General features: G+C 49.8%; 2 protein-coding genes across 15 annotated transcripts in view; both read right to left on the reverse strand.

The window, feature by feature from the left end:
• LOC122373389 (cAMP-specific 3',5'-cyclic phosphodiesterase, isoforms N/G-like) overlaps positions 1-25,842 on the reverse strand; it is a 140,437-nt gene that overhangs the window by 37,954 nt on the left and 76,641 nt on the right. For 10 of the 14 annotated variants that reach the window (XM_043351409.1, XM_043351382.1, XM_043351400.1 and 7 more), the window contains exon 2: positions 18,134-18,307. In XM_043351409.1, the coding sequence (XP_043207344.1) occupies positions 18,134-18,307 (174 nt within the window). Of the gene's footprint in view, positions 1-18,133; positions 18,308-24,296; positions 25,128-25,842 lie in introns of all 14 variants that reach the window. The other 4 variants (XM_043351451.1, XM_043351434.1, XM_043351420.1 and 1 more) reach the window with 1 other exon arrangement.
• Positions 166-4,978, reverse strand: LOC122373453. Its single transcript, XM_043351527.1, has 2 exons — positions 3,233-4,978; positions 166-982 (listed from the first exon to the last, which is right to left on the reverse strand). The coding sequence occupies exons 1-2, from the start codon at positions 4,767-4,769 to the stop codon at positions 744-746; spliced, it is 1,776 nt and encodes a 591-aa protein (XP_043207462.1). The 5' UTR covers positions 4,770-4,978; the 3' UTR covers positions 166-743.

Consider the following 25,842-nt stretch of genomic DNA (forward strand, 5'->3'; position numbering starts at 1 on the left):
TCACTGAATAATTATCAATTTCACCAGAGGCTCTATGGCCAGTGAAGAAACGCAAATCTAAACAAAAAATCTCGTCGTTGGCCGTCAGACCCACTCCTTGTTAGTCGGTAACAAGTAACCACATAAATTCAGGGCACTGTTTCGGTTTCACTTAAACTCACTCACCACGCGTTCGTAAGTTATATTACACTGATAATGCAAGCTAAACAAAGCATGACGCAGCGCGCGTCCGTCCGTGACCGCGTCCCGTGTCCAAGTCCCCGCCGCCGCGCCGGCCACCGCGGCCGGTGACCCGAGTCCTCGGGCGGTCACGTGACTGGCAGACCGGGACGCCGGGACCAGGCAGGGCGAACCGAGCCGCACAGTGGAGCGGGACCAAATAACATCACAACATCTCCCCTTCCCCCGAGCCGTGCGAACAATTCATATTTCTTCAATCAGCCTCACAGGCCGACGCCGGGTGCGGGTGGACCTTCGCAAGGTACCACCGTTCTCCGGAGCCGGTACGACGGTAGGGCCACCGGACTTCGGCGCCGCTGAAGGGAGCTCTTGCGTCAGTTCCTCCGGCATGGCGTGTCCGTAGCGTCGCCGTAGGTGCCGGCGGTTCCGCGTCAGCACCCGTCCATTGCTCAGACGAACGAAGTACCTCCGATGGGGGCCAACGTCACAGATGACGCCGTGCCGGTCCCAGCGTTTGGACCGATCATCTTGAATGGCGACTTGGTTTCCGACAGTCAGGGGTGTCAGATCCCTCGCCTGTCTGTTGTAGATGTCATCAGCGCGTTGCTGTTGCTCAGACAGCTTTGCCTCGGCTCGTTCAGCGGTGAGTTGCCACTCCGGAGCGAAGCTGCGTCTGTGAGCGGGGAGCACGTCTCGGACTGGCCGACCGAAGACGATCTGGGCGGGCGAGCGGCCTCCCGGTCCGGGTGTGTTCCGATGCTGGAGCACGCCTCTGGTCCATCTCTCCTCGTCGAGGCAGCACCTGGAATCATCCCAGCAGCACCGAATCAATTTCTTTGCTGACTTCACTGCCGCCTCAGCCCTCGACTGGGGGTATTCGACTGGGGGTAGTGGGGGGAAGACATGCGGTGTTTAACGCCCCACTGCTGAAGGAACACCCGGAATGCACCCGAAGTGAACTGGGGCCCTCCATCAGACATTATCGCTTCTGGCACGCCAACTTGACAGAAGATTTCGCGCATCGCGGACGTCAACTTCTGAGTATGAGCACTGATCCCTAGCGGCTTGATAAAACGCCATCCAGAGAAGCCGTCAACAGCGATAAGGTACTTACGGCCGGCGTGCTCGGCGACATCTAGATCGAGGCACTGAAACGGTCTCTCTGCGGGCTGGTGGTGGACGATGGTCTCCCGTTGATGAGACGGAAGCTCCCGCTGGCATCGCTCGCAGCCCCGCGTCACGTTCTCGATGTCGGCATCCATCCCAGGCCAGTAGACGGTAAGGCGGGCCCTGCTCTTCGTCCGCTCCTTACCGAGATGACCGTCATGGAGCGCTGTCAACACTGTCCTTCTTAGCGCCTGTGGGATGACAAGACGACATCCACATACAACCAGACCCTCATCGATGGTCAGCCGGTCATGTACGGGCCAGTACTTACGTATGGGCTCCGGCAAATCGTGTTTGGCCGATGGGAACCCTTCTGTAACGGTGCGTGTCAGAATCTGGTACTCAGGGTCGTACTGAGCGGCGCGACGTACCTCATCTAGTCGGACATCGGTGTCCGTGGCGTCGAGCTCGGCGTTGATGACGGTACACACCTGTGCTACTGATCCATCTTCGCCAACTTCGTCTCCTGGCACAGGATCTTGTACAGGCGCTCGCGAGAGGGCATCCGGAGCTCCGTGCTCGTTTCCTGCTCTCCAACTTGCTGTGAAGGGACCTGCCTCTCCTATCTTCATCCGGAGTCGCTGGAGGCGAGGATTTTCTATCTCGTCCAGCGTCTTGCTGTTCAAGATTGGCACAAGTGGCCGGTGATCGGTCAGTATCTGGAACAGCGGTAATCCACACAGAAACAAGTGACACTTGCGAGTCGCCCACGCCACGCTTAAGGCTTCCAACTCTATCACAGCATACCGGGACTCCGCGTCGCTCAAGAAGCGCGATCCGGCCTGGATCACGCGCCACGTGCCGTCCCGCTGGCGCTGGCGCAGGACAAACCCAATCCCGCGCACTCGGCTGGCGTCGGTCTCCAGGCGAGTTGGCAGCTTCGGGTCGTAGAAGGCCAGCGTCGGGACGGAAGAGAGGGCAGCTTTGGTGCGCTCAAATGCTACCTGGTGAATCTCATCCCACACAAACTCTCTTTTCGAGCTCAGGAGTGGTCGGAGCGGAGTAAGATGCTCCGAAATGTTCTCCACAAAGTACGCCAGCTGGTTGACGAGCCCGAAGAAGCTCCGGACCTCGGTCAGGTTGCCGGGCGTCGGGAAGTCGGAGAGAGCCCTGACGAGCTCAGGATCTGGTCGATAGCCATCCCCTGACACGATGAACCCAGCGAACTTGACTGTCCGCTGTGCCAGCTGGAGTTTGCTGGCGTTCAGGGAGATGCCTTTCTCCTGGCAGCGGGCCAGGAACTTCCGCACATGCTGGATGTGCTCCTCTCTGGTGCGGCTGAAAACGATGACGTCGTCTACGACTTTTCTAAACCCTGTCATCCCTTCAAATGCCTCATCCATCCTGCGATTGTAGTGTTCGGCGATCGAGGTTATTCCGTAGGGGGCCCGTAGGAACGCGAACCTGCCGAAGGGCGTGATGAATGTTGTCAAGGGCTGGCTCTCTTTGGCCAGTGGGCACTGGTGGTAACCCTTAAGTGCGTCAAATACGGTGAACCAGCGGGCCTCTGAAGCATGAATCGACGCGACCTCTTCGATTGGAGTGGGTGACTGGTACAGCTCACGACGCACGTACTTGTTGAGTTGGGACAGGTCGACGCACAAGCGCACGCCCGCGCCACCTTTCTTAGGGGCGACCACGATTGGAGCGCACCACTCAGTTGGGGCAGTGACCCGGCGGATAACCCCCTCACTCTCCAGCCTTTCCAGCTCGGCCTTAAGGGGCTCTCTGAGGGACAGTGGGATCCGCCGGGGGGCTGTGACGCAGAAGGGACGTGCGTCCTGTTGGAGGTGAATGGTGAATTCCTCACCTGGCATGGTGCGAATATGGCCATCAAACACTTTTTCGAACTCATGAGTTAGCTGAGACAGATCGCTGTACTCACTTGGTTTCGGATGATGGTCCTGTCCCGGCGTATCCGGGTCGTCCTGACGCACCGATGCAGTCTGCGGTCGCGTTGCATCCCTCGGAGGCGGACCGGTCTCGGTACCGATCCAATTGATGTCGTCAGCCGGGGGAGACGGAGGAGGACCGAGCTCGGTACCTCTCCGAGTCGCGTCTTCGGCCAGACGTGGTCCACTCATCGCCGAGATTTGGCAGGGGTAGTCGGCCGGTACCAGTCTCAGGTGCCTCGTTGCACTCCAGGACATGAGAAGTCCGCTGACTCCTGGAAGGATGTGCACCTCCTCCTCGGCAGAGGCGTCATCGAGCGTGATGACGGCGTGGAGTACACCCACCGACCTGAGGGTGGTGCCGTTCGCTGCCCGAGGGTGAAGATACGGTTGACTGATGTCATTTGCCTGCAGTCCGAGCTGTTGCAGGAGGTCTTCACCGCCGACAGACACGTCCGCGCCGGTGTCTGGCAGGGCGTTCACCTTCGCCGAGCGCCGTCCGACTGTTATGCCGACCAGGATACGAGGCGCTCCAGTAGCTGCAGTGGAGGCGATGATAGCTGATGTGGTTGGCCATGGGGGTTCAGCCTGACCATGTTGACCGGGAGCTGTCTCCATCGGGCGGGAGCGGCAGACTGCGGCAAAATGACCGATTTTACCGCAGTTACGGCATTCTCGCCCCCGGGCTGGGCAGTCGTTTGCTCGGCGATGGAGGTAGCCGCAGTTGCGGCACACGCTGTCGGCGTTCGCTGACGGTGCTGGACGTTGCGGCGGAAAGGCCGTCCGATGTCCCTGAGCCTCAGGGCGAGGTGGCTGCGCTCCCCGGGCGCTCTGCGGTCCGCACACTCGGCAAGTGGCTGACGGCTGTGGTTCTCGGCCGTCGTCCTCGTGGCTGGGGTCGCCGATGCGGGCGACGACGTCTGGTCGTCGAATCTCGGCGGCGTCCCGGTGCGCCGCCTCCTGGGACCTGCAGAGAGATATTGCAGCCGACAGAGACAGGTTTGGTATGGCACAGAGCTTTTGCACAGTCTCTGCGGACCTCAGTCCAATAACAATACGGTCCCTGATAAGTGACTCGTTACATGAAGAGCAAAAGTTGCAAGAACGAGACAAGTCACGGAGACACGTGAGGAAGTCATCAAAAGTCTCTCCATCACCCTGAACCCTGCTATTGAACCTCTTCCTTTCTAGGACCTCATTCACCTGGCCAATGGCGTAGACCTCCAGTTGACGGAGCACAGCGTGCACGTCCTGCCGTTCGTCCTCTTCTAGCGGCAGATTACGGACGACTCGGTTCGTGTCGTCGGTGAGGCAGGCGCGAAGAGCGGCCATCTGTGCCCTGGGCTCCATCGCTCCGATGCCGGCGAGAAGATAGAAGTCCTCCCATCTTTCCTTCCAGGTCCGGAACGCGTCACCTCGCTCGGTGGACAGGTCGAGTCGGTCGGGCTGTGCCGCCCTTCCCAGCCAGGCAGTGCCTGCTGCTGAGACTTGAAGTGCACCGCCCGCCGGTGCCAAAGTGTCGTTCGGCATCTTGGCTCAGTTACGTTAAATTACTAAAAAGAATTATACGGCTACCGACCGCGCCATGTTTCGGTTTCACTTAAACTCACTCACCACGCGTTCGTAAGTTATATTACACTGATAATGCAAGCTAAACAAAGCATGACGCAGCGCGCGTCCGTCCGTGACCGCGTCCCGTGTCCAAGTCCCCGCCGCCGCGCCGGCCACCGCGGCCGGTGACCCGAGTCCTCGGGCGGTCACGTGACTGGCAGACCGGGACGCCGGGACCAGGCAGGGCGAACCGAGCCGCACAGTGGAGCGGGACCAAATAACATCACAACAGGCACCTAAGTCGGTACTTTCGCTCTGTCGTAGTGTAATACCTACTATGCGCTTGCATCCGTTTTTCATCAAATTTTTAGTTATCTGTAATAGCCAGCAAAAGCGTTAATTACTCAGAAAAGGTATAAACAGAAAAAGGCAACGTATTACGCCAATGAATCCCGCGAGAGCACGTTCCCTTTGAGCACCATCTCTCGAGCGGGCGTGGCTTTTATTCCGTCCGCTAGATGGCAGCAGTAGTGGACGCCTGAAGTTAGACTGTGCCGCACGGTCCGTGCCGCCCGCCGCGGGAGAGGAAGAGGTATAAACGCGTTTGAAAAAGGAAGGGCAAACAAAAAATATAGCGGCATGCCAATGGATCCATGGTATTGGGGCTTCTTTTCCCTTCATGGATTTTGAAGACACTTTATGATAACCTTTCCATAGTAACATAAACACGAAATTGCATGGCGTCAGGACAGTCGTAAGTTTCCCATTCCGCACAGCTGGTATAAATCCCTAACGGAAGTAGTAGGTTGAGCAGAAGGAGTTCCTTCGTCCTAAATCGGCAATTGCCCGCTGCTCAGGTGTGCATTCTCCGACACCACTAAGACCGAATGACGGCCAGCTGGTAACGATTAGAGCTACACCGGCCACGAAGAAAGATATCTCCAAATCCCACACCTTTCCACCGAGTTTGTGCCAAACCGAGCCGAGAGGGAGAATATATATCTCAGTTCAATACCAGCTGGCGAGCATATGCAACTAACCAGCTAGGTACTGACTGAGTTCGGGCTCTGCTACACTGGTGCCTGACTGCTTGCTGTCACAATGAACACCCTGCTTCCATGGCGGCGGACGCTACTTGCAAGACATGACAGGTGTTTTGGATCATGAATGGATGATGAATCGCTGTTCCGCAGGCCGTTCAATGCATGTCAGGAGGACAGTGAAATTGCCATTGACGGATTCACAAAGCCGGCTTTTCAATGTGCACTACAATGCTTGAGCAGCTGCGATGTTTTATAAGATCACAGTCACTGCAGTCAGCCGTAGAATGCGGACTCGAGCGGCGTTTGTAGTGTCACAAGCAGATATGGGCGGGGAGCTTCTGATACAAAATCGAATCATGTCGACCCTTGACCTGCATAAATGTGAATGAATCTGTTACACTTGGCACAATACACGGCCTCCCGTCCGTGGAAACATCGATCACGTCAGATTCAGAGTACCGTTACAAAGGCCAACTAATACAACGCGCAGGGTAGATCCAAAGGTTGGCCCCACCCCGCAGCGTTACACAACCGGACATCACATCATATCTAGCCGAGGAATCTGCAGAAGACTTGGCGCTGCGCCACCAGTATCAATAGCCAGAGCGGTACCATGGCTACGGCACACACAACTATCCCTGGAGATCAGTATCTGGGGATACATTTTATATCGCTGGCAAATGCCAATACCTATGATTGGAGTAACAGCAATCATACCCACGAAGATCGACAGGAGACATCTTTTGTGCTTGAGTAGTTTTCCATTGCTCTGGGATCGATGCGACTACGTTCTGTGATAGGACATATTCATTGAGATACGAACATTATCGACAGATAATTGTTTAGTCATATCGCTGATGATCACTGAGCGAAAGCGTACGGATGCCACCAGCCAGAAATATTATAAAGGTTTACCAAGACTTCGTAGGGAAAGGCAGCCCAATGGTCAGGAAATATGCCATTCTCAAAGTGAAATATCGTGTCGTCACCGTTCCAAGATACGAGTACATGCCTATTACCTTACCTATTAGAGATGTCAATCGGATACCAACTTTTTGGTATACCGATACCAAACCGATACCAACTTGGTATTTGGTATTTTAATCGTAATGTGTTTGGTATTTTGTTGGTATCATTAACCCTCACTAATGTTTAAGAGGCTAAGAAATGGGTAAAAAGTTGGTATTTCCCTCATTTTCCCAAGTTGGTTTGGTTTCGGTATTTCCCCACGGTTTTGGTTGGTATTTGGTTTGGTATCGGTATTCCGATTTTCCGTAATTGACACCACTATTACCTATGGCCTTGCAGTGGCATGGCTCTGAATAGTGAACCAGCCTGCCACCTAGAAAGGCGACACAGCCCGTACAGCGCCATCTAGCCAACGTTTCTATGCAGGCTTCACCGCAGATGGCAGCACAAGCGCCACCTGGCTGGGCCGAGCTCCGAGTCGGGCTCGGCCTCCAGTAAACATTCAGATCGAACAGTTTTGCATTATGTCCTGAGTCCACTTTCAAACATGGCTGATTGCATTATGAATGCATCGCACTAATGCCTTATTTAGAGCAGGCCCTATCCACCGTCCTTGTCAATCACATAGAATATTCAAGGTGTTGGACGGAAAAAGTAATTTATTTATTGCAAATGTTGTCATGATTTACAAACAATAAAATCCTATTTAATAATGTACAATGACGAAGTTTCATTAAAGAATAAACAACTACACATGTTGAAATTGCATTACATGCAACTCTTACGAGTACCTATTATCTTTTGTTCAGCTAATTGAACAGCTGGGTGTGAGTACCTAACATTAAGCCACATTTTCACCACTACCAAATGACGTAGTTGTTGTGCTGGCGCAGGCCCAACGGCCGGACTCAGTTACCTGAGGCTGACGTGAGTAGAATACAACCACCCAACTCCGGGTACGAGGAGGCTGAGATAGACACCTCCAGGTCCGGCGCGGTCAGTGCACCGAGAAGGGGGCGGCATGAGGTGTTACCGTGGATGGGTCATCGCATCCAACTGGGTCACACGAGGACGTGATAAATCCTTTATATAAGCTACTAATGAACGCAACAGCTATCGTGGAGAGTAAAATAGATAAATGGGCTATGAGCTCCTACCCATTTGATCCGTAGATAGCATGAAATAATTCAGCTCTCGGCAGCTATGCAATAGTCGTACGTGCCTCCACACTTAGGCAATAGTGATGATTGTAAACACGTGTAGCAGCCACTATCCAACTCTAATCAGGGGGCCAATAAAAACTCCTGTGGCAAGCCTGGGTAATCTTGTCACGACAACGGCTGAGTGAACAAGCTGTCTACCGGAAAACACCGTCACGCGGCGGAACAACAGCTTTAGCGCGTATCGTCGGAGCAGCATCAGAATTCCGGGGATTGCGTGAACATGCTGATCACGGAACGGCTTACGGCAGCCGTGTTTATGACCGATGGGGGCGAGAAAAGTGTTGAAATGGTATAGGCTTGTGAGGATCCTGCAATATTGAACATGATTGAACTCTGCTAAAAAATATTCGTGTGCGTTTGCCGCAGGGTTCAGACGACGCTAATTTAGACAAGATGTTATTGATCTAAATGATCATGATGTCTTTCTAGGTGAGATTAGCTGCAGTAAAGCTTATCAAAGTACTTCATGCAATCATTTTTATAGCATGTGAGCTATGCATAACCTATTATTAGCACTAATAAGTATAAGCCGACAAAAAGTTTAAAAGCATTGAAAAAGTACAAATCTAGTATGTACTCAAACATCAAATAGCATGTCATCTAGCGCTCGTTGTCTAGCAAATAGCATACCAAATAGCAGTTCCTACTCAGTGTGCACACTGAGAAGGAACAGACAACACCGTCTGCAAGATGCTGAACAAAATGAGGCAAACATCACCTTATTCGTCTAACTATGTAGTATCTAAGTTATTTCACCGGACCTCAAAAACATTCTGCCACTATATCCTACGGCAAACTATCCCCGGCTGATATGACCTGTACGTTAGCCCTTGAAGCATTGCAAACATCACGACTGAGTCTATTCTCTGAGCGAGCGTGAAAATGTTTTAGGGGAATTTCGTCACAGCCGAGCTGTCACACAAATAAATAGCCCAATCTATCGACCTGAAGAGACACCTACCACCACTTTGTTCCCCGAGGCCTGAGCAATGTTTGGTTGGCAATCAATTGTCTCCGGAAACAATGTTGGTTACAGAGCCCGCTCGGTGTTCGGTCTAGAAAAATGGTGCAGTTCCCTGACATTTATTTCAGTTTCAGTGATGGATGGTTGCTTGAATCGCTCACGCACTGGTGCCTTCTTCCAACCACGGAATATATAGTCTACGACAGACTATATATGTCGTAGACTATATATTCCGTGTTTCCAACGCAGGCGAATGGCTCACCGGTATCTGCGTGGGCCTGAATAGTTAGTATCTTGCTGCTCATAGTAAGTGACAAGTGTTACCATATTGAGCGTACTTCTTTGAATGATTTTTTGGTATGCTGTTATTGCCATCTATATATCTATATATATATAGTTGTCGGTATAAATCTTCAATTTTCTCTGGTTACTGATAGACCGTGTCACGGATATTACATCTATTAGCTTTTTGCTCTCTTTCATAGTCACCCGAAACCAGCTCATCTATGCCGTTCCAACCCAAACTAATTGCAGCTGTGAAAATATGTAAGATGAGATGAAAGAAAATAATGCTGCCTAACCTGCAAATAGCAGGTGTAATCTCCCTTGAAATGCGATAGGCATTTCCCTCAGCCCTGAAGTAATTGATTACCTTTCCATTGTCTCAATAGAGTCCCATTTCTATTATACTTGAGCGACTACGCTGCACAACGGGACTTGTTCATTTTTCCATCAAGCTCAAAATTTTCTCTCCCCCTTTCTCCCTCTTTCTCTCTCTCCTTCTCTCGCCCGGTCTCTCCCTCCTATTTTTGTACTTTTTCTTTCTTCCTTCCCTCCATTTCTCTCGCCGTTCTCCCACTCTCCCACCCTCTCTCTCTCGCCGGTAATCAAGAAACCGGTCCCACCGGACGCGCACCACAACACCGACACGGCGCTAATCCCAGAGGCCGCATTACGGCAACTTCTCTGTCGCTTGCCACGCACCTGCAGCTAGCTGCGATACGAGAATACCGTCCGGGCGTCCAGGCTGACCGCCTTCCCCGGACAGCACCGGTCGAACGAACCCACCGGCGGGGCGGCGCGCTCTCGGTCCGTCAAAAATAATTGAGGTGATTTCTTTTCCACGTCCAAACGCTCCGTGCTCGACGTGAGGCGATAAAACTTGGCATTCCTGCAAATAATTGAAGCCATGCTCGGCCTGCTGATGGCGGCCGGCGGCCACGGCGCGAGAGGAGAGATAGGCGGCACATGCCTGCACGCGCTAACGAGAGAGCCGCTGCCGGCTGTGATGGTCTGCCAACGCTGCCGGCTCGGCGGATGGCTCCATTGAGTGGCAGCGAACGACCCTTCAGCGAAACTGAGGCGGTGAGAACCGCCAAGCTTTCCGGAGCAGACCGGAGAGCCAGGTCAGAGCCCACGTCAAGCTTGAGACTTAGTTCGGCTCAAGTTTGGACGCTCTAATTCATCCCGGCTGCCTCAGCCGCCTGCCCTGCGGCCTCTGCTAGTCTAATCCAAGTATCCAGGGAGCTGCATACATGCACGACCGATCAAGGAGAGATCTACCCGGATTCCGTCAGAGGAGGAGAAAGAGAGGAAAACGGGACAGGATGTGCCAATGGTGGAGGTGGATAGAATGACAATTACGGTTGAAAAGACAAAGGGTTGGATGTCGTGAATGGGGATTCACAAGCAAAAGAAGTTCGATCGGCATCCTATCATTCTACAAACATTCTTCAGCCTGTATTTATCGTACAGAGTAGGCCTCCCATCGGTCAAATGTCTAAATCATGAATCGACAGCGGCTAGCTCTCATACGATAAAAGAGAGTTAAGATACAGCTGCATGCGACTTAAATAGTCCGCCATATTCTAATGATTTTCAGCCAACATCAGATAGCTAGCCAGCAATGATCAATTGAAATATCAAAATTTAGCACAAGTCATGCGGTCCAGGAAAATCATTTGTACACGTCACAGTGCAGGCAATTCACACCACTCCTTGATAGGAAATGCCACAGCTAACTATGCCTGACGCATCGATTAAATCCAGAAATCGCCATCGATTTTATTTCCTGCAGACAGGTACGGTTATCACGTCTCGTAAATCACCGGCAGCGTCGGTTTTGCGGCATAAACACATATGGTTCACTCCGATGACCCAGCCGAGGCCGGCTTCTGCTCGTATGACGTCAGTGGTCACCGATTGGTTCAGTGACGTCACGGTAAACATGCCGTGCTGTTTTGTCATCGGTTGGTCGGCGTCTGGCCGCTTGCTCGCCTCTGTTTATAAACTGGGTGCGGCCGGGAAGTGAATCAGAATTGCGGGTATACCGCTCGGCGAGACGGTCATGTTTGCCGGAGCAGAGTTCGAGTGTGACGACATGTCCGATGGCTGAGCCGTTTGCAGTTGACAGCCGGACGTTTGAAACAATTCATCAGCTGCCGCCGGTCGCTTGGAGATATGCGGCACGCCATCAATCTCGGTGTCGTATTCGTATAATTTCTCAACACATGTGCTACGTGTTTGATAACGAAAATGATTAATTAGATCATTAATTAATTTCAAAATAAATGGAGGAAAGAAAAAGAAGCTGATATCATGAGACAGATTAGCAAGACTCCCATGAATCACGATCCCAATCTATCACTTTTCATGACGTGTTGACATTCATAGCAAGAATGCTGCCACCAAGATTCAAAATTCAGCTAAAATGCAGCCAAGCACAACAATAACCTCCCGCTACAAGTTTCCTGCATTATTCCCTCCATAGTCCCGACTTATGCAGGCACTGAGAGCCTCAACCGACATTCTCCCGTAGCTTCACTCAAATCCACCTTAGCCCAGCTCAGCTCCTTACGTGACACCGAACTTCACTCTGGTGCAATGCTATCGTGGGCCGAAACAGTCTGCAGCCTGCAATACTGCGTCCCTTCCCAAGATGAGGAGTCTTGCCATACCAGCCATTCACAGACATGATGCGCCGTTTGACTGAATAATGCAGTCGTCGGAAACAACACTCAGCCTTTATTTGGGGAGAGCCCAGTCAGGATCTGAATGACTGGCACTGGATGCCAATAGGTAAATGTGCAGCTTTATGTTCTAAAGTTAACTTAAAGAGACAGCTGGGTTAATTGACTGCAATCAACAGCGATGGTGCTAGTGATGCTGTCTGCTGTGTTGGTGGCGCTACCGTGCCGACAAAAGTGATTGTGGTGCATGCTGCTTGACAACACTGCTGACAAAGACATCCCCCAAAATGAAACGGCTTTGTTTTCCACCTCTCCCTCGCTTCTCTTCAGAACCCAACTCCGTTGAATATTCACGGCAACGCATACGAAACTCCACTACGCCGAGGAAACTCTGTTGACACACACTTGTTATTTAACCGGAACAGCATTTCCGGCGCAACTGTCCGCACGAAATCGCATTACTAACGCGCCTCTCACACCGTCTCTTATCCTTCATCTGAGGCGGTGATATTCCTCGCATCCGCAGCGTCTGGGCGACACAATACATCAAAGCAGCCGCTGCCGCCGCCATCGCCGCCGGCTCAAGGGCTCACGATACGGATGATCGGGGTCGTGAACGAGACGGGCGAGGGGAACGACGAGAGAAAGGAACAGGAAGAGAGAGAGAGAGAGAGAGAGAGAGAGAGAGAGAGAGAGAGAGAGAGAGAGAGAGAGAGAGAGAGAGGGAGAGAGGGAGAGGGAGAGGAAGAGAGAGAGAGAGAGCGAGACAGAGAGAGAGAGAGAGTGAGAGAGATGAACAGAGCAAAATAGGAACGAAGGAGAGTGGATAACGAAGAAGGGAGAAAGATGGAACACAAGAAAGAAAAGGAGTGATATAAGAAAAGACAAACAATTAGGGCGAAGGGCGGGAGAATTAATGAAGACCAGGGATGCGAGATGTGCTTGAAAGTGAAATAACGAGAGCAAACTAGTGATGTCAATTTCAGAAATTTTGGAAACCAATACCAAACCGATACCGACCAAAACCACTGAGAGCATACCAAAACCGAACCGATTTGCAGAAATAGGGTGAAATACCGACTAGGTACCGAATTCAGGGAATCATCAAACAAATGCTTCAAACTTTTTCAAAACAAATGATAAGCATTGAAAGGTAATACTTTAAAATAAGGCAACCAAAACAAGTCAGGAAATCTCTAAATTATTTGCACTGCAAAAAAAAATAACTATTGTGTAACTATGAACAAAAATTCAGGTCAGTAACTTAACTGGGATGTGGATTCAAGTCATCTGCATGAGGTGATATAGGACAAGAACTTGAACCCTGAATCTCATCCATGCCTGAACCATCAAACGTCCTTTCAATTCAAGTCACTCAATTCAAGTCCAGTCAAGACAGGGTTACGTGTGCTATCATGATCCAAAAATGGTAACCAAATGACAATAATGGGCTGGGCTATACCATTAATGTAAACAAAATCCATGATACCTACAGTTCAACTCAAGTAGCGATGGTGACGATAGTGACGCAGCCAATTTTTCATCATAAACAAATGTTTAACACAACAAATCTTGATAAATAATTACTTACGAGGCACACTGATAGATAGCAGACACCACTGTAATGATATCGTGATGAAAGCTAAGTAAAATGTTCATAATTTTACAGAATCATTGACACGTGTCACGTGGCATCTCTTCCACAATGGCAGCCTTGCAGGCGGCGGCCATTTGCATTTAGGCACGAAACGCACGGAATTAACAAAGTTTTTTTCTTTTTTGCTTAAAGGGACCCTCCCACCTTCGAAAAAGTTTATGAATTGGCATGAAAGTGATGTCGCTCGGTTCAGAAAGAGCGAAAACGAATATCTACCAAATTTCACCGAAAAATATTCACCGGTTTTCAAGATATTAGACTTTTACTTTTGTTTACTTTTTTGGGATCTCCGCTGTTTCTAGCGACTTTATTTTAGAAGTGCGGCGTTTGCGGCAGATGTTGCGCGCAAATATCATATACCACCGCGTGCTACAAAACGTTTTAGTCAAACATTAAAAAATCGTTAGATATTTGCGCTGACGTCACACATTCAGAGGGGTATTCCTAAGCATTAGCCCCTCTGAATCAAAATGCTGCAATTTTGAAATTCAATATTTCCGATTTAAGGCATTTCTCGATGTTGTGAGTGCCGAAACCGGTAATTGTGAGCCAGGAACCCCATTTTGGCTATCTCAACTCAAATCTAATGTTAAGGTGGGAGGGTCCCTTTAAGAACACTTACGTTATTAATATGATGTTTATATTTTGGCATCTTAAAATTAATTTAAGAAAGATTGTAGGCTGTTATTGATAAAAAATGAAGAACCAGAAAAACAAATTTGCTCAATTATTTTTAATTAGCTATTGAGGTACATCGGGTTTTGGCGCAGCTGCGACATCATCAAGTTCTTAGTTGTGTTCAGTTTTTAAACTGCTAGTTGCGAATCAAGCCAAGACCCAATTATATTTTAGGAATGCTTTTGATTACATTGCTAGCGATTTCTATCTCTTGAGGAGAGCAGGAAAGAGAACACTAATTAAAGAAAATAAATTATCCACAGGATCTTTTTGAAGTTGAGAGAAGTTGAGAATTTGTGGGGTGATGATAAAGTGATAAATGCTGCCTTCAATATTAGATGATAATGGTGAAGCTAGTGCTATAAAAAACAGGGTTTTGGCTTTTGGATAATGTAACTGCATCGCATGTAACTGCATAACTGCATCGTCCGGACTGACCCCGACCAGGATCCCTCAGTCACTCCAGGCACCGGAAGAAGAGCCAGTTGCGGGGCCGCCACTCGATTCAGAGGCTGATCCGCCGACACACCCACCAGCACCGACCCCTGCGGACGGCTTTCGTGAGGAGCGACGCGTAACACGCTCTCGGTCCTCCTCTCTATGCTGCCCCGGAGCATGCGCATGTCCCACTTTCACAAGTGGGTCCAGGGCTTGAACGCTCCGAGACATGCCCATTTTTTATAGTTGCTGCGATGTTTAAAAATACCGCTACTGTTGTCCGTTTCCGTTTGCGCTAAAATCCTGTGCCAATGCTGTGTGCTTGGTTCTGTTCCCGGTGAAATAACTGCATTGCAGTGAAATGGAGAGCAAGACAAGGTCAAGATCAATCACAGACTCATCAAAACAAAGTCAAATTTGTTACTAATGAATGCTTGGGAAATTTTGAGTAAGGTAGTTGAAGTATGCTTTCCAGTATACAGTGAGTTAAACATTGATACATGTTTATGTCTTGCACATTAGTTTTTTTTTGTAAGATGATTATCCTCATGGTATTGGAATTTGCTAGCACTGATAACTTGCCATTTAACATTGGTAGACTGATGTGTTTGATGTTACAGTTAATGTGTTTGCCCATTTCTTGTGACATCACATGCATTTGGGAGAAATGTGTCATGATTGTCCTTTTTCTTCATCCAATGTCATTTAGCAAATCAAATTTGAGTTCAGAAGGTTTATAAAAAATGTTTTCAATTTTTCATGACAGTAGTTGACTTTAATAATACCGACAAAATACCAAATGCTTTTGGTATAAAATACCGAATACCGAATCGGTATTGGTTCGGTATCGGTATACCGAAATTTTGGTAACCGATTGACATCACTAGAGCAAACTCACCGAAAACCATGAGGTGCGACCTATCAAAAGGACTGATAGCTATCAGCAAGACGTAATCACTCCTACAATAATGTTCGCCTTTTAATGCATTATACGAGGCTGAAGCAATCGAGGAGTGGCAGCTCTGCGATCAAATAAGTCCCTATTGAATTAGCTGTCGGCCCCGACCAAACGACACCACCAAAATCCTTCGGCCAGGTGGTTCTGACTGATTGGCCTCATCTCCGCAGTGCACGGCGGCCGCGGTAAATGTGGCGGTCGGGTGCAGCAATAATCAGCCTGCAGCTTTGGACGGTTGGCTCTGACGGCAGCGCCAAACGAGAGGGGGCGGCTCGGCGGCTGGGGCCGACAGACACAGCCCCGACGGACCTAATGAGATCAGCCACCGCGGTAGAGCGGAAGGACAGCCGCGCAGCGTGGGTGGAGAGATCGGAGGCGGTAAGCAGTCTGAGCCGAACTCATAGTTTACATACCTATATAGCAATGACAGTATTTAGATTTGGTGTTGATATGGCGTCGCAGCGGTTCTTTTTATGCTTAACTAGCCGTACGTTTATCCATAAAAACATCTTTTTTACACAAGTTGCATTTGCATTGCATTTATATATATATAATCATGAGCCTTAAAACCGCGCTTTCTTTCATCAAGTATTAACATAAGCATCAATGAGTTGACTTGATTTTCACCGTCTGCATATGCGGCTTGGTGTAGAGCCCGTAAAACAAATAAACTATTTCCATGTTTAGCAGACGCGATTGCATTGAACACAGCTGTTACCCTCGCAATATGGCCTCTAAGTGGTGCTTGCTGACGCTTTCTCAGACATACGCCATGTTTCTTCCAAATGCCTCGGGCGTTCATAACTCGGCCAGCTACGGCAATATCCCTCAATCCTGATGCCAGAAAATGCGGTACAATTTAAGACCTACAGGCAATCAATGCCAATATACGTCCAATTTAGTGTTCGGGTTTCACCTCCCTGAGGAAACATACCGCCCAAGCGAGGTCTTTCGTTGAAAGTTCGTTAAATTATTTCAAAGTTCTCCATTAGCCTTATTGGAAAGTGCAATAGCCGCCGAATTATGACTGATCCCCTCCCGCCAGTGGGATGCATTAATATCTCACTAAAGGTCACGTCCATTAGACCTCGATTCTCTCAGCCGCGGCTGATATTACTGACAGAACAGCACACAGGCATTTGTGCTCCAATAGCTGATCTATCACCTACCGATTTGCCTGGGATCCAGGAGATCCAGAAATACCGGCATATTTGTCAGTGGTGCCAGGCGGGCTGTGCCAGGGTGATTCTGCGATATATTGGCCCAGTTTACTGTGCACTATACGGACCATAAACTATTATATTCCGAAACCAAACGAGCAAACCATCACAAAACGTAATTCACGATCATTTAATGACAAGCACAGGCCTTTCTCGCACTTAAATCCCACTTTATACCCAAATAACGGTACGAACTCAGTAGCCAGCTAAAAGACGTCGCGGTTCAAAACCCTACGCAGCCGGCGCAGTTATTCTGTCGGTAAACGGGACAGAAATACAATCTGTCCGGCCCGAGCGGTGGACGTCAGACCATCGTTGACGATAAGTGACATCCTCTGATTGAGTTCATTATTCCATCACGGCGGGATGGAACAAGATTAGCCGGCCGGTCCGCAGTGGCCCCCTATGGGACAGTTGGCCTGACATCGCGCGATTTCCACCGCGAGCTACGGAGGCGGTTTAATTATACAGACGTGTGCCATTTCAATTGAGCGGGGAGTCTGTGCAGTTTGGTGGAGCGCTTGGTGCGATAAAGTATGCCGAGGCTCATGCCTGTTTAATATATGAGCCATGCATTTACTAATAAAACAGCAAATGTTATAAAAGATAAGCAGAACAAAAACTCGTCATAGTGTTTAGCCGTCCAAATGCGCTGCTTCTTCTAGGTCTCAATTACCAGCTCTCAAAGTTAGCGGTGTTTCGTGCCTCGCCATTGCACCCGAGCGGCTCCGAGATCTGATTAGCATTAAATGTCACCAGCTACTTAGCGGACACTCTGTATTCAGTGCCATGTCTGGAGTTCCGGGCACTCCATCTCCAGTGTTCAGTTACGACCGCTCCTTTCTCAGAGTTTGGAGTTTCGGACTTTCATTAACCTCGACGCTATTGCCCTCCGCAAGTTACTAAATGAATTCGTAGTGGCAATATCGCACCCATCGTGAGATGTGCTACTTGGAGGCGAAGTCCATAGCGTCGGTTTGTTAGTTACGCTTGCTGTTACTGCAGCATTCATTCATAACCAAGGACATTCATCACAAACCACTAACTTTTCAAGTTCCCTCACTGGTAATCTTACTCCGTCTAATAAATCATGCAACTCACTACTCTCAACGCCGAACGCCTACTATGCAGAATGTAAACTCCTAACAACTCATCCTCACCCCACAACACACAAACACAAACGTCAAACATACATACACTCTCCAAATCTTAGGTAACACTCACCCATCGCTAGCGATGCTAGAGTTCCTGGACATGGTCTTGGGCGACATTTCAAAGTCCGAGTCGGATTTGTAGATGAACGACTCGCGTCGTTGCGGCAGGCTCTGCAGAACCAGGCCCGTGGATGGTGACGAGCCGTCACCACGTCCGTGTACGCCGCCATTTTCAACGTCGAAACTGCAACGGAAGGAGGCGACCGTCAAACACGAGAAGGTGGTACGATAGTGAGGGATGCAAGTACAGCTACATGTTGTAACAGAAAGCATCTTCAACCAAGTCCATTGCATTGCCGGTGGGGCTCTGCACCAGCGTGGTCTCAAGTATGGGTCATGTTTTGAGGCACAGCGAGGGTCCAGTGCGACTGAGATCGGCATCATTAGGGGCCAACCCGTACAAACGGTGTAGTAATACATCATGGGAGATAACACTGGGGACACCATAGACGTGACTTCGGTGCTGACTGGGCTAAACGGCCGCCATTTGACCTGAATTCGATACATGATGAATGTCAAGCCATAACTCCAAAGTCCCGGGTAACTAAGACGGTCATTTATCTATGAAGACACCAGCGTGACCTCTACCAATCCGAATGATAGAGGCGAAAAGGGTTCAGTATTTGGTTCAATTCGAAGAAACTCTGTCCCTTGGCTAACAGTGACACATCCTTTGAAATGTTTTGCAATCCCAGCCTGAATGGCAGTATGAGTTTGTTCAAAGCTGGTTATTTGGATGCTTCCTTGCTTCTCTGGAATTTAAGGGCTATTATATTCGTAAGGATATTTATAAGTAATATGAATATTAAATTGAAATAAGGGGATATGTGATGCAAGACAGGCTGCCAAACATCTGTTTTTTTTCTTGAAATGCAGTGGTCCATCGTACAAAAGGTTATCTATTCAAATCACATTGAGCTTGACCTTCAGTACACTGCACAAAGCGACTTAAAATGTCGTGTCGCGACGTCGTGTCATATCTCATTTTTGTATGCACTTGTGCGCTATCAGCATCACATTATTCGTAAAAGGGCAAAGTAAAGGGCATCTCCTTTGTTTTCGCCATTCATCATGCAGTGTTGCAAGACGATCACAACTTGCAGAAGCTTATGAGGACTCTGTTGTCGATTCAGTATCGCGTGTCTTTGCATTGAAGTTTTTCTCATTAGAAGTTTGACGTTGAATCGATACCGATAACCAGTCGATATTCAAATGTGGCCTCTACATCAGTGTGATCAGTCTCATTTTTGGTAACGATTAATGTGGGGGTCAGCGGAACTTTACAACCACAAACATCTAACTAAGCCTTCAGTGCAAGTGCAAGCAGAATCATTATCTGTAACAGATTACAGAAGCAGAAGAGCACAACAGTGCACAATTTGTTCTCATAATAGAACACACCAACTCCAATTAAACCTGACATTGTTTTGGCAGCCAGTGTCTACTCGATTTGGTATAGCCAATCATCACTCACAATGCAGTCGACACCGCATTGATTCAGTAGCGCATCATTCAGATATGATAAGTGTTGTGCTCACTGTCGCTATAGACACCGGGTCTATCAGATGTACGAATACAGCAATCAAGTCAAACATATAGAGCTATATCGAGTCGGGCTCAGCCGTGGTGCTAATATTAATCGCAGCACAATCGGTGATCAGAGGTTGGATCGGCTCGGAAACACTTGAGGCAGCTGCCCGAGCCTCCGAGCTTCGGCAATCTACCTGCTCGAAGGCTATTTCCTGAGCTGAGACCGGAGGATGACGGGATCAGGAGACACTGAGCGAGGCTCGCGATGTTTTATGGCAGATTGGCAGGGAGCCACGTCACTGATGACGTAAAAAGTAATGGCTTTATCCTAGTTGAATCAGACGTATATGACAGCGATGTTACAGACAATCAAGCAAACAATCTACTCGTATTATTATCGGTGTACCACACCACGTCTGTGGTAACGATGCTAGGTTTCATCAATCAGAATTTAGCTATGGAAAATAGTGCAGATGACATGTTATATACGTTAAAAAATATTGCACTTAAACTTTATAAGCTTTTGTGCTGGTGTCAACTTGCGTGTTGTCGCAGTGGGACATACGTCATATGTCATATATTTCCATCTCCATTCACCTGGTCCCCACGATCGCGATATCACCCACGTCACTGTAGCCCGTGTAGGCAACGTCTACGGACAGCTTTCAGTGCTTACATGCTGCCCACTAATGTCCCATTGACGTGTCCCATTTATCCCATCTGAGCTACTTAATAAGACCTGCTCTTTACCGATCGTTTCAGTAACCACGATAGGACTTCCCGCCGTGCTGGGAAATGGATTTGCCTGACGTATGTACAAATATGGCACAATATATTGGGCGGTTGGCGATGCCTAGAGAAACTCGGCTTGCTCGTGTGCATTGTGCGCGTTTGGTGCGCGTCATGTTTGTGTGTATGTGTGTTTGTGCGCGCGCCTGTATGCTATTGTAGTTATTGTTCGGTGAGCCGCGCTGGGCGACTGATTGGCTGTTACAAAGCAGCTGGGATCCCGGATCTACGTCAGTGCTGTGACACCGATCAATGGCTCTGGTGCCCACACAGATTGTCGCAGCTTTTAGTCCACCTTCGACTAGGTTATATATATATTCATCCCTAAAAAATAGTGAAAAAAATAAAGAAAAGTGAATGAATAGCTTTGATAAAATATGTTCTTGAAAGCATCTGGGACATTTCATCTAAACTGAATGTCGGTAATATTTTCAGCACTTCACGAAAGCTTTTACTTTTTAACACCCCATAGCATTCTATTTAAGCACTTCAACCTCTGCTCAGACCATATCTTTGCATCTTTACCATGCACTCATAAAAGTTGGAGCCCTACGAAAACAGCCCATTATCGGGTTAGCGGGGCGCGCTTAGGAGTGATGGGGGATCACGAGCCGGCTTTACAGCGCGTCATGCGGCTCTTTGGCCGCCAGAGTCACGGTGGCTGCGGCTGCTGAAACGCCGCGGACTCGGCCATCAGAGCAGCCATAGTCTGGGTACCGACCGGGACGGCGGAGACGGAAACGGGGGGGGGGACAGGCAGAGGCCTGGGAGGAGACTGCAGGCAGAATTCTGGAGAGGTGGAGCAGTGGTCTGGAAGGAGGGTATAGGCAGAGATCAGGGAGAGGGCGGGACAGAGTTCAGAGACCCGAGTCTGGATAAGGTAGACCTCTGATCAGGGGTGTCCAGGGGATCAGAGACAGGTCCGGAGAGGCGGAGAAGCCAGATGAGGGACAGAGGAGAGATCAGGGAGAGAATAGGACAGACGTCCAGAAAAACTGGAAAGGGCCGAGGCAGAGCCGGACCTCAGAAAGGGACAAGACAGAATCTCAAAGGTCTGATAGGATGTTTTGACACCCAGGGTAATGCAGAAGAAAATACAGCGTCGCACTCCGCGGTAAGGAGTGGAGAGAATGCCATACCAAAATAAGAACCATGACAAAGGATGAAGTAGCCGGAGTGTTCGGGCGGCCGTTCCAGAGAGCCCGCGGTTCCAGGAAGGGATCAGAGGCGGCCTGTAGGCAGGAATGACCCGAGGGCATCGTCGTGTCCGACGACCGACGACCGAACTGCGCCATTCTCCGGGGGAGATGGAGCGTCTTCCAGAGTCCGCGGACAGGGGACGATAATGGGGCGAGGAAACAGCCCGTACGGACTGGGCCCAGCGCGCTGAGCGACGCACGCTGCCAACTACACCGCGCGCCACGACCACTGCTGGCAGCCCAACAGTCTCCGATCGACAGCGTCGTCAATAGAAATGGTCGCCATGACACCATGAGGTCACCAGGTTGGTATAGATGTACATACCTAGTTTATGTAAACGTTCGGAGAAAATACCTAGATTTTCACGCGCCTGCTGTGACAATAAGTAGGATTGCAATACCCTTAACTGTTGTACTTCTCCTCTTTGTCGTGTGGTCACAACTGCTTTCCGAATTGTTGTATTTTCGCGTGTATGAGCTCAAGTGAAGTCGTGCATTGCATATACATTTTTCAGCATTGATGTAAGGTAGTTATAGCCATAAATTACTGCGACCATATCAAATGTTCAAATGTGCAAATGTTTCAAAGTTTGAAATTAAATTCAGATTGTTCAATTCAGTCTCAAGAAACTGTTGAAAATCAAAGAAACCTGGCGATGACAGACCAGAAATTGAGGTGAGTAGCTTTGTAGACGCCCCCTCAGGACTTACTTCATACTGTGAATATTATGCTAGCAAAACATTTCTACTTGGAGTTCCGGCAGCTTTACTAAAAGTTTATGACCAAAAGTTTGGTGCAGATGGAGATCAGAACAGTCGTTCGAGAGCATAGACCGAGCAAATGTTATCATAAGCTTTGTTACAGTAACACGGCATCCTTGGCGCGCCCCAAGGAATAACATCTAGCTTAATTGCAAAACGATGTTCAGTAGTATTGCTTGTTATGTCCTTAAGCAACCTTTACTCGCATGGTATGGTACGTGCTCAAAACAGCATCTGCGGGCTACTCGGAAGCAGCTCTCGGAAAAATGCGGCTCGTCTGGAAAGGTCACAAATAAGCACCTTCGTGGAAACACATCTCCAGAATGCCTTTAATGTTTGCATCACAATACATTAGCGGTCAAGTTGAAAGATCGTAAGCCTTTTACCATGGATATTCTGGAAATCCATAACATCTAGAATAATGGCTTCCAGCTACTAAGACATAACACCTGTTACAGAAAGACAACATCTTAAATCCGTCCTTACATGTGATGTCTGCCGACAATGGCACACTCGTGATGTAAGTACAATTCGTTGGTCGTGCATCTGTTTCATTCACTGTGTCAACCTACATTCCTGATGGCTAGTGATTCCTAACTCAACAATTTTACTTACCGAACCATGACATTCCTGCATTTTGCACCAGCAAGTTGTAAGTGGCATGGGTTTCAACCAAATCCCACAAACGGATGGCTAGCTTATACTCGGACAGTTCGTAAACCCAGCTTAGTGTTGTGGATTGCTATAGGACTGGCATGTGAACATTACGGAAATGGGTTCCTGGAGGTGAAATGTGGTCCAGCAATCTCACAAAGTGTAAAAAGAGTCCACAGAGAGCAGAATAAATGACATTCAGCAGGAGGTGACAGAATCCACAGGGATTCATTCATTTATCAGAAGAAAAGGTTTCGGTCACCGATTGTGTTCACACGAAATAGAAATGCACCAGGACAGAGAAAATGGAAAATGAGACCGATAAAACACGGCCGAGAGAGAGAAAGAGAGAGAGAGAGAGAGAGAGAGAGAGAGAGAGAGAGAGAGAGAGAGAGAGAGAGAGAGAGAGAGAGAGAGAGAGAGAGAGAGGAAAGAGACAGACAGACAGACAGACAGACAGACAGGCAGACAGACAGACAGACAGACACTAGACAGAGACAGACAGACAGACAGTCAGACAGACAGACAGACAGACAGACAGACGGACAGACAGACAACCACTGCAGACGTTGGGAGCGTTTCGCAGACTTTTCTCTGACATATCGGCGGAGCGTGGCCGACGAAGACCTCTGCGGCCCGTCGGTCGCGCTAACACGACAGCCGACTGGCAGGTGACACACACGATTCATTCGGAGCAGTCCCGGCCCTCCGTTCCACTCTGCTTGGCGACGGGCACCTTGGCAGGAGCGAGGGAAGCAACAACGAACGCCCCCGACGGCCCCAGAAACCAAATCGGAAGATGCGTGGGTGGGCCCGCCCCCGGCGGCGCGGCGTCTGCCTTTGTGGCTGCCGCCAACTCCTGGAGGCCCGCCCAATACTATTGCACATCAATGATGCAGAAAGTTCTTGGACACTTGGAGCGGCTTTGGGACACAAATTGAGACCATTCAAAGTCTTAGCCGTAAGTGCCTAGCTAGGTCTGTTAACTTTGCTGCTGACTGTTCGCTTCTAATCCTTCTGAAATAGTCGACGTAAAGCTGTGTTTCCGCACACCATATTTCATTCTGATTATCAAATTTTATCACACTATTTTCAAACATTAGGCATTCTTACCGCGTAATCACTAATCCCTGACCTCTTTTTTCCTCTGCGCTCACTTTTGCCTAAACCATCCCCATCTCCCACTCCTACACATTTAACCACTCGGCCCCTTCCCCACCCCCGGTCCTCCGACCTAACCTGACTTCCTTGTTGCTCTTGCGGTGTCCGAACGGATAGCCGGCGTCGCCGCTGCGTCGTTTCCAGGCCCTCCTCTGCAGTCTGCGGATGGTGAGTCGGTCGCCGACCACGCCCTCAGCCGTGTGTCGGCGCGAGGTGCGCAGGCCGACGGGCGGCCGCAGCTCGCCGGCTGGCTCCATGGCGCTGACCGTGCGACCCCCGGTCACCAGCCGCCAGAGGAGCGCCATGACCGACAGCATGGCCCGCCGCCTGCCGCCCGGCCGCGACGACACATTGGACGACCTCGGCGCTCGGCCCACGGCGTCCAGCCGCTCCGACAGGGGTGTGGGCGCCGCCCCGGATTACGTGTGCACGGGGTGAGACCCCGGGTCACGCTGGATTGCTTGCAGTCAGTTCAGCAGGTTTGCCCCATCAGTCTTGGGATGTGGGGATTTTCTTCAATCACGGGAGGTCACTTGATAGATCTCTGGAAAAGCTGGGCTTAAACACACGACACAGTGTTCTAGCTTTTAGCGATAGTCGATCGCATCGGAATCCTTTGGAGCTTGGGGACACTTTAGCAGCTCTCCATTGGTTGACAACGCCAGATTCTGTCTCATTCGGCTCTCAGGTTTCCTGAAAACGTCCAGCCCCAGACTTCCACTCTGCCGAAATAAAGCCAGCCGGGGACAAACGTCGCGACTAAGCTTCCGCTCGGGTGCGCTCTTCTGCGATCCGGTCAGGCTGCTCTTGCACCTCTTCCGGTGCTCTCTCTGCTCTCCCACTCTTCCAGCCCCGTCAGGGACCGTCAGCGCTGGTTCCCTCGCCGCGCGGCAGCTGCGCAATATCTCACTGTGCCACCGGCAATGGGGGCGCGTTAGGCTCATCGCGCTGCGTCCCCTGGGAGGAAGGCTCGCCGCAACAGCTGCGCCAGCTCTCCGCGCCAGGAGGAAGCCAGGAAACGCAGATTTACGGTCGGGGCCGAGCTGGCTGGGAGGCAGGAGGTCACCAGCCCCAGGGAGGAAGGGCAGGGGAGGGGGAGGCACGCCCAGTGAAAGAGTTATGAGCTCCACTAACCCGGCCGGAATAGTTGCCCGGTGGGCGTCAGCTTGGAGCTCTTAGTGCCCGGCTGGTCCCGGGGGCGCACTGCAGCAGCAGGGCCGGCCAAGTGTGCCCAAGAAATTTTATTGGGCTCACTGAGCACATGATATTAGATACGTGGCCGCATTTCCGATCGGATATTGGTAACAGATATGTGGCTTATGCAATAATCTGCTCGGCTCCAGGGCAATATACCTAACCAGCGTCTCAGTGAACTTATGTTTGAGAAGCATACAGACTAATGATAAAAGATTTACAACGCGCATCTCAGATATTATTGCATCTCGAGCTTGTTTGGTTCATCGTTTTTTTTTTCTCTCGCTTCCCTATACGCCCACACCTACTACTCAGTTTTCGGAGCGACACGAACAGCAGTAGATAGTGAGCAACTTTTTCTCTGGGCCTCTGGCGGTAACTATTGCCGCTGATTGAAAGCGCTGATTGAAATCCAGCCAGGCTCGCGGCC

The sequence above is a fragment of the Amphibalanus amphitrite genome, unplaced genomic scaffold (assembly GCF_019059575.1).
Source record: "Amphibalanus amphitrite isolate SeventyFive unplaced genomic scaffold, NRLGWU_Aamphi_draft 000038F_arrow, whole genome shotgun sequence".
Classification (NCBI taxonomy): Eukaryota; Metazoa; Arthropoda; class Thecostraca; order Balanomorpha; family Balanidae; genus Amphibalanus; species Amphibalanus amphitrite.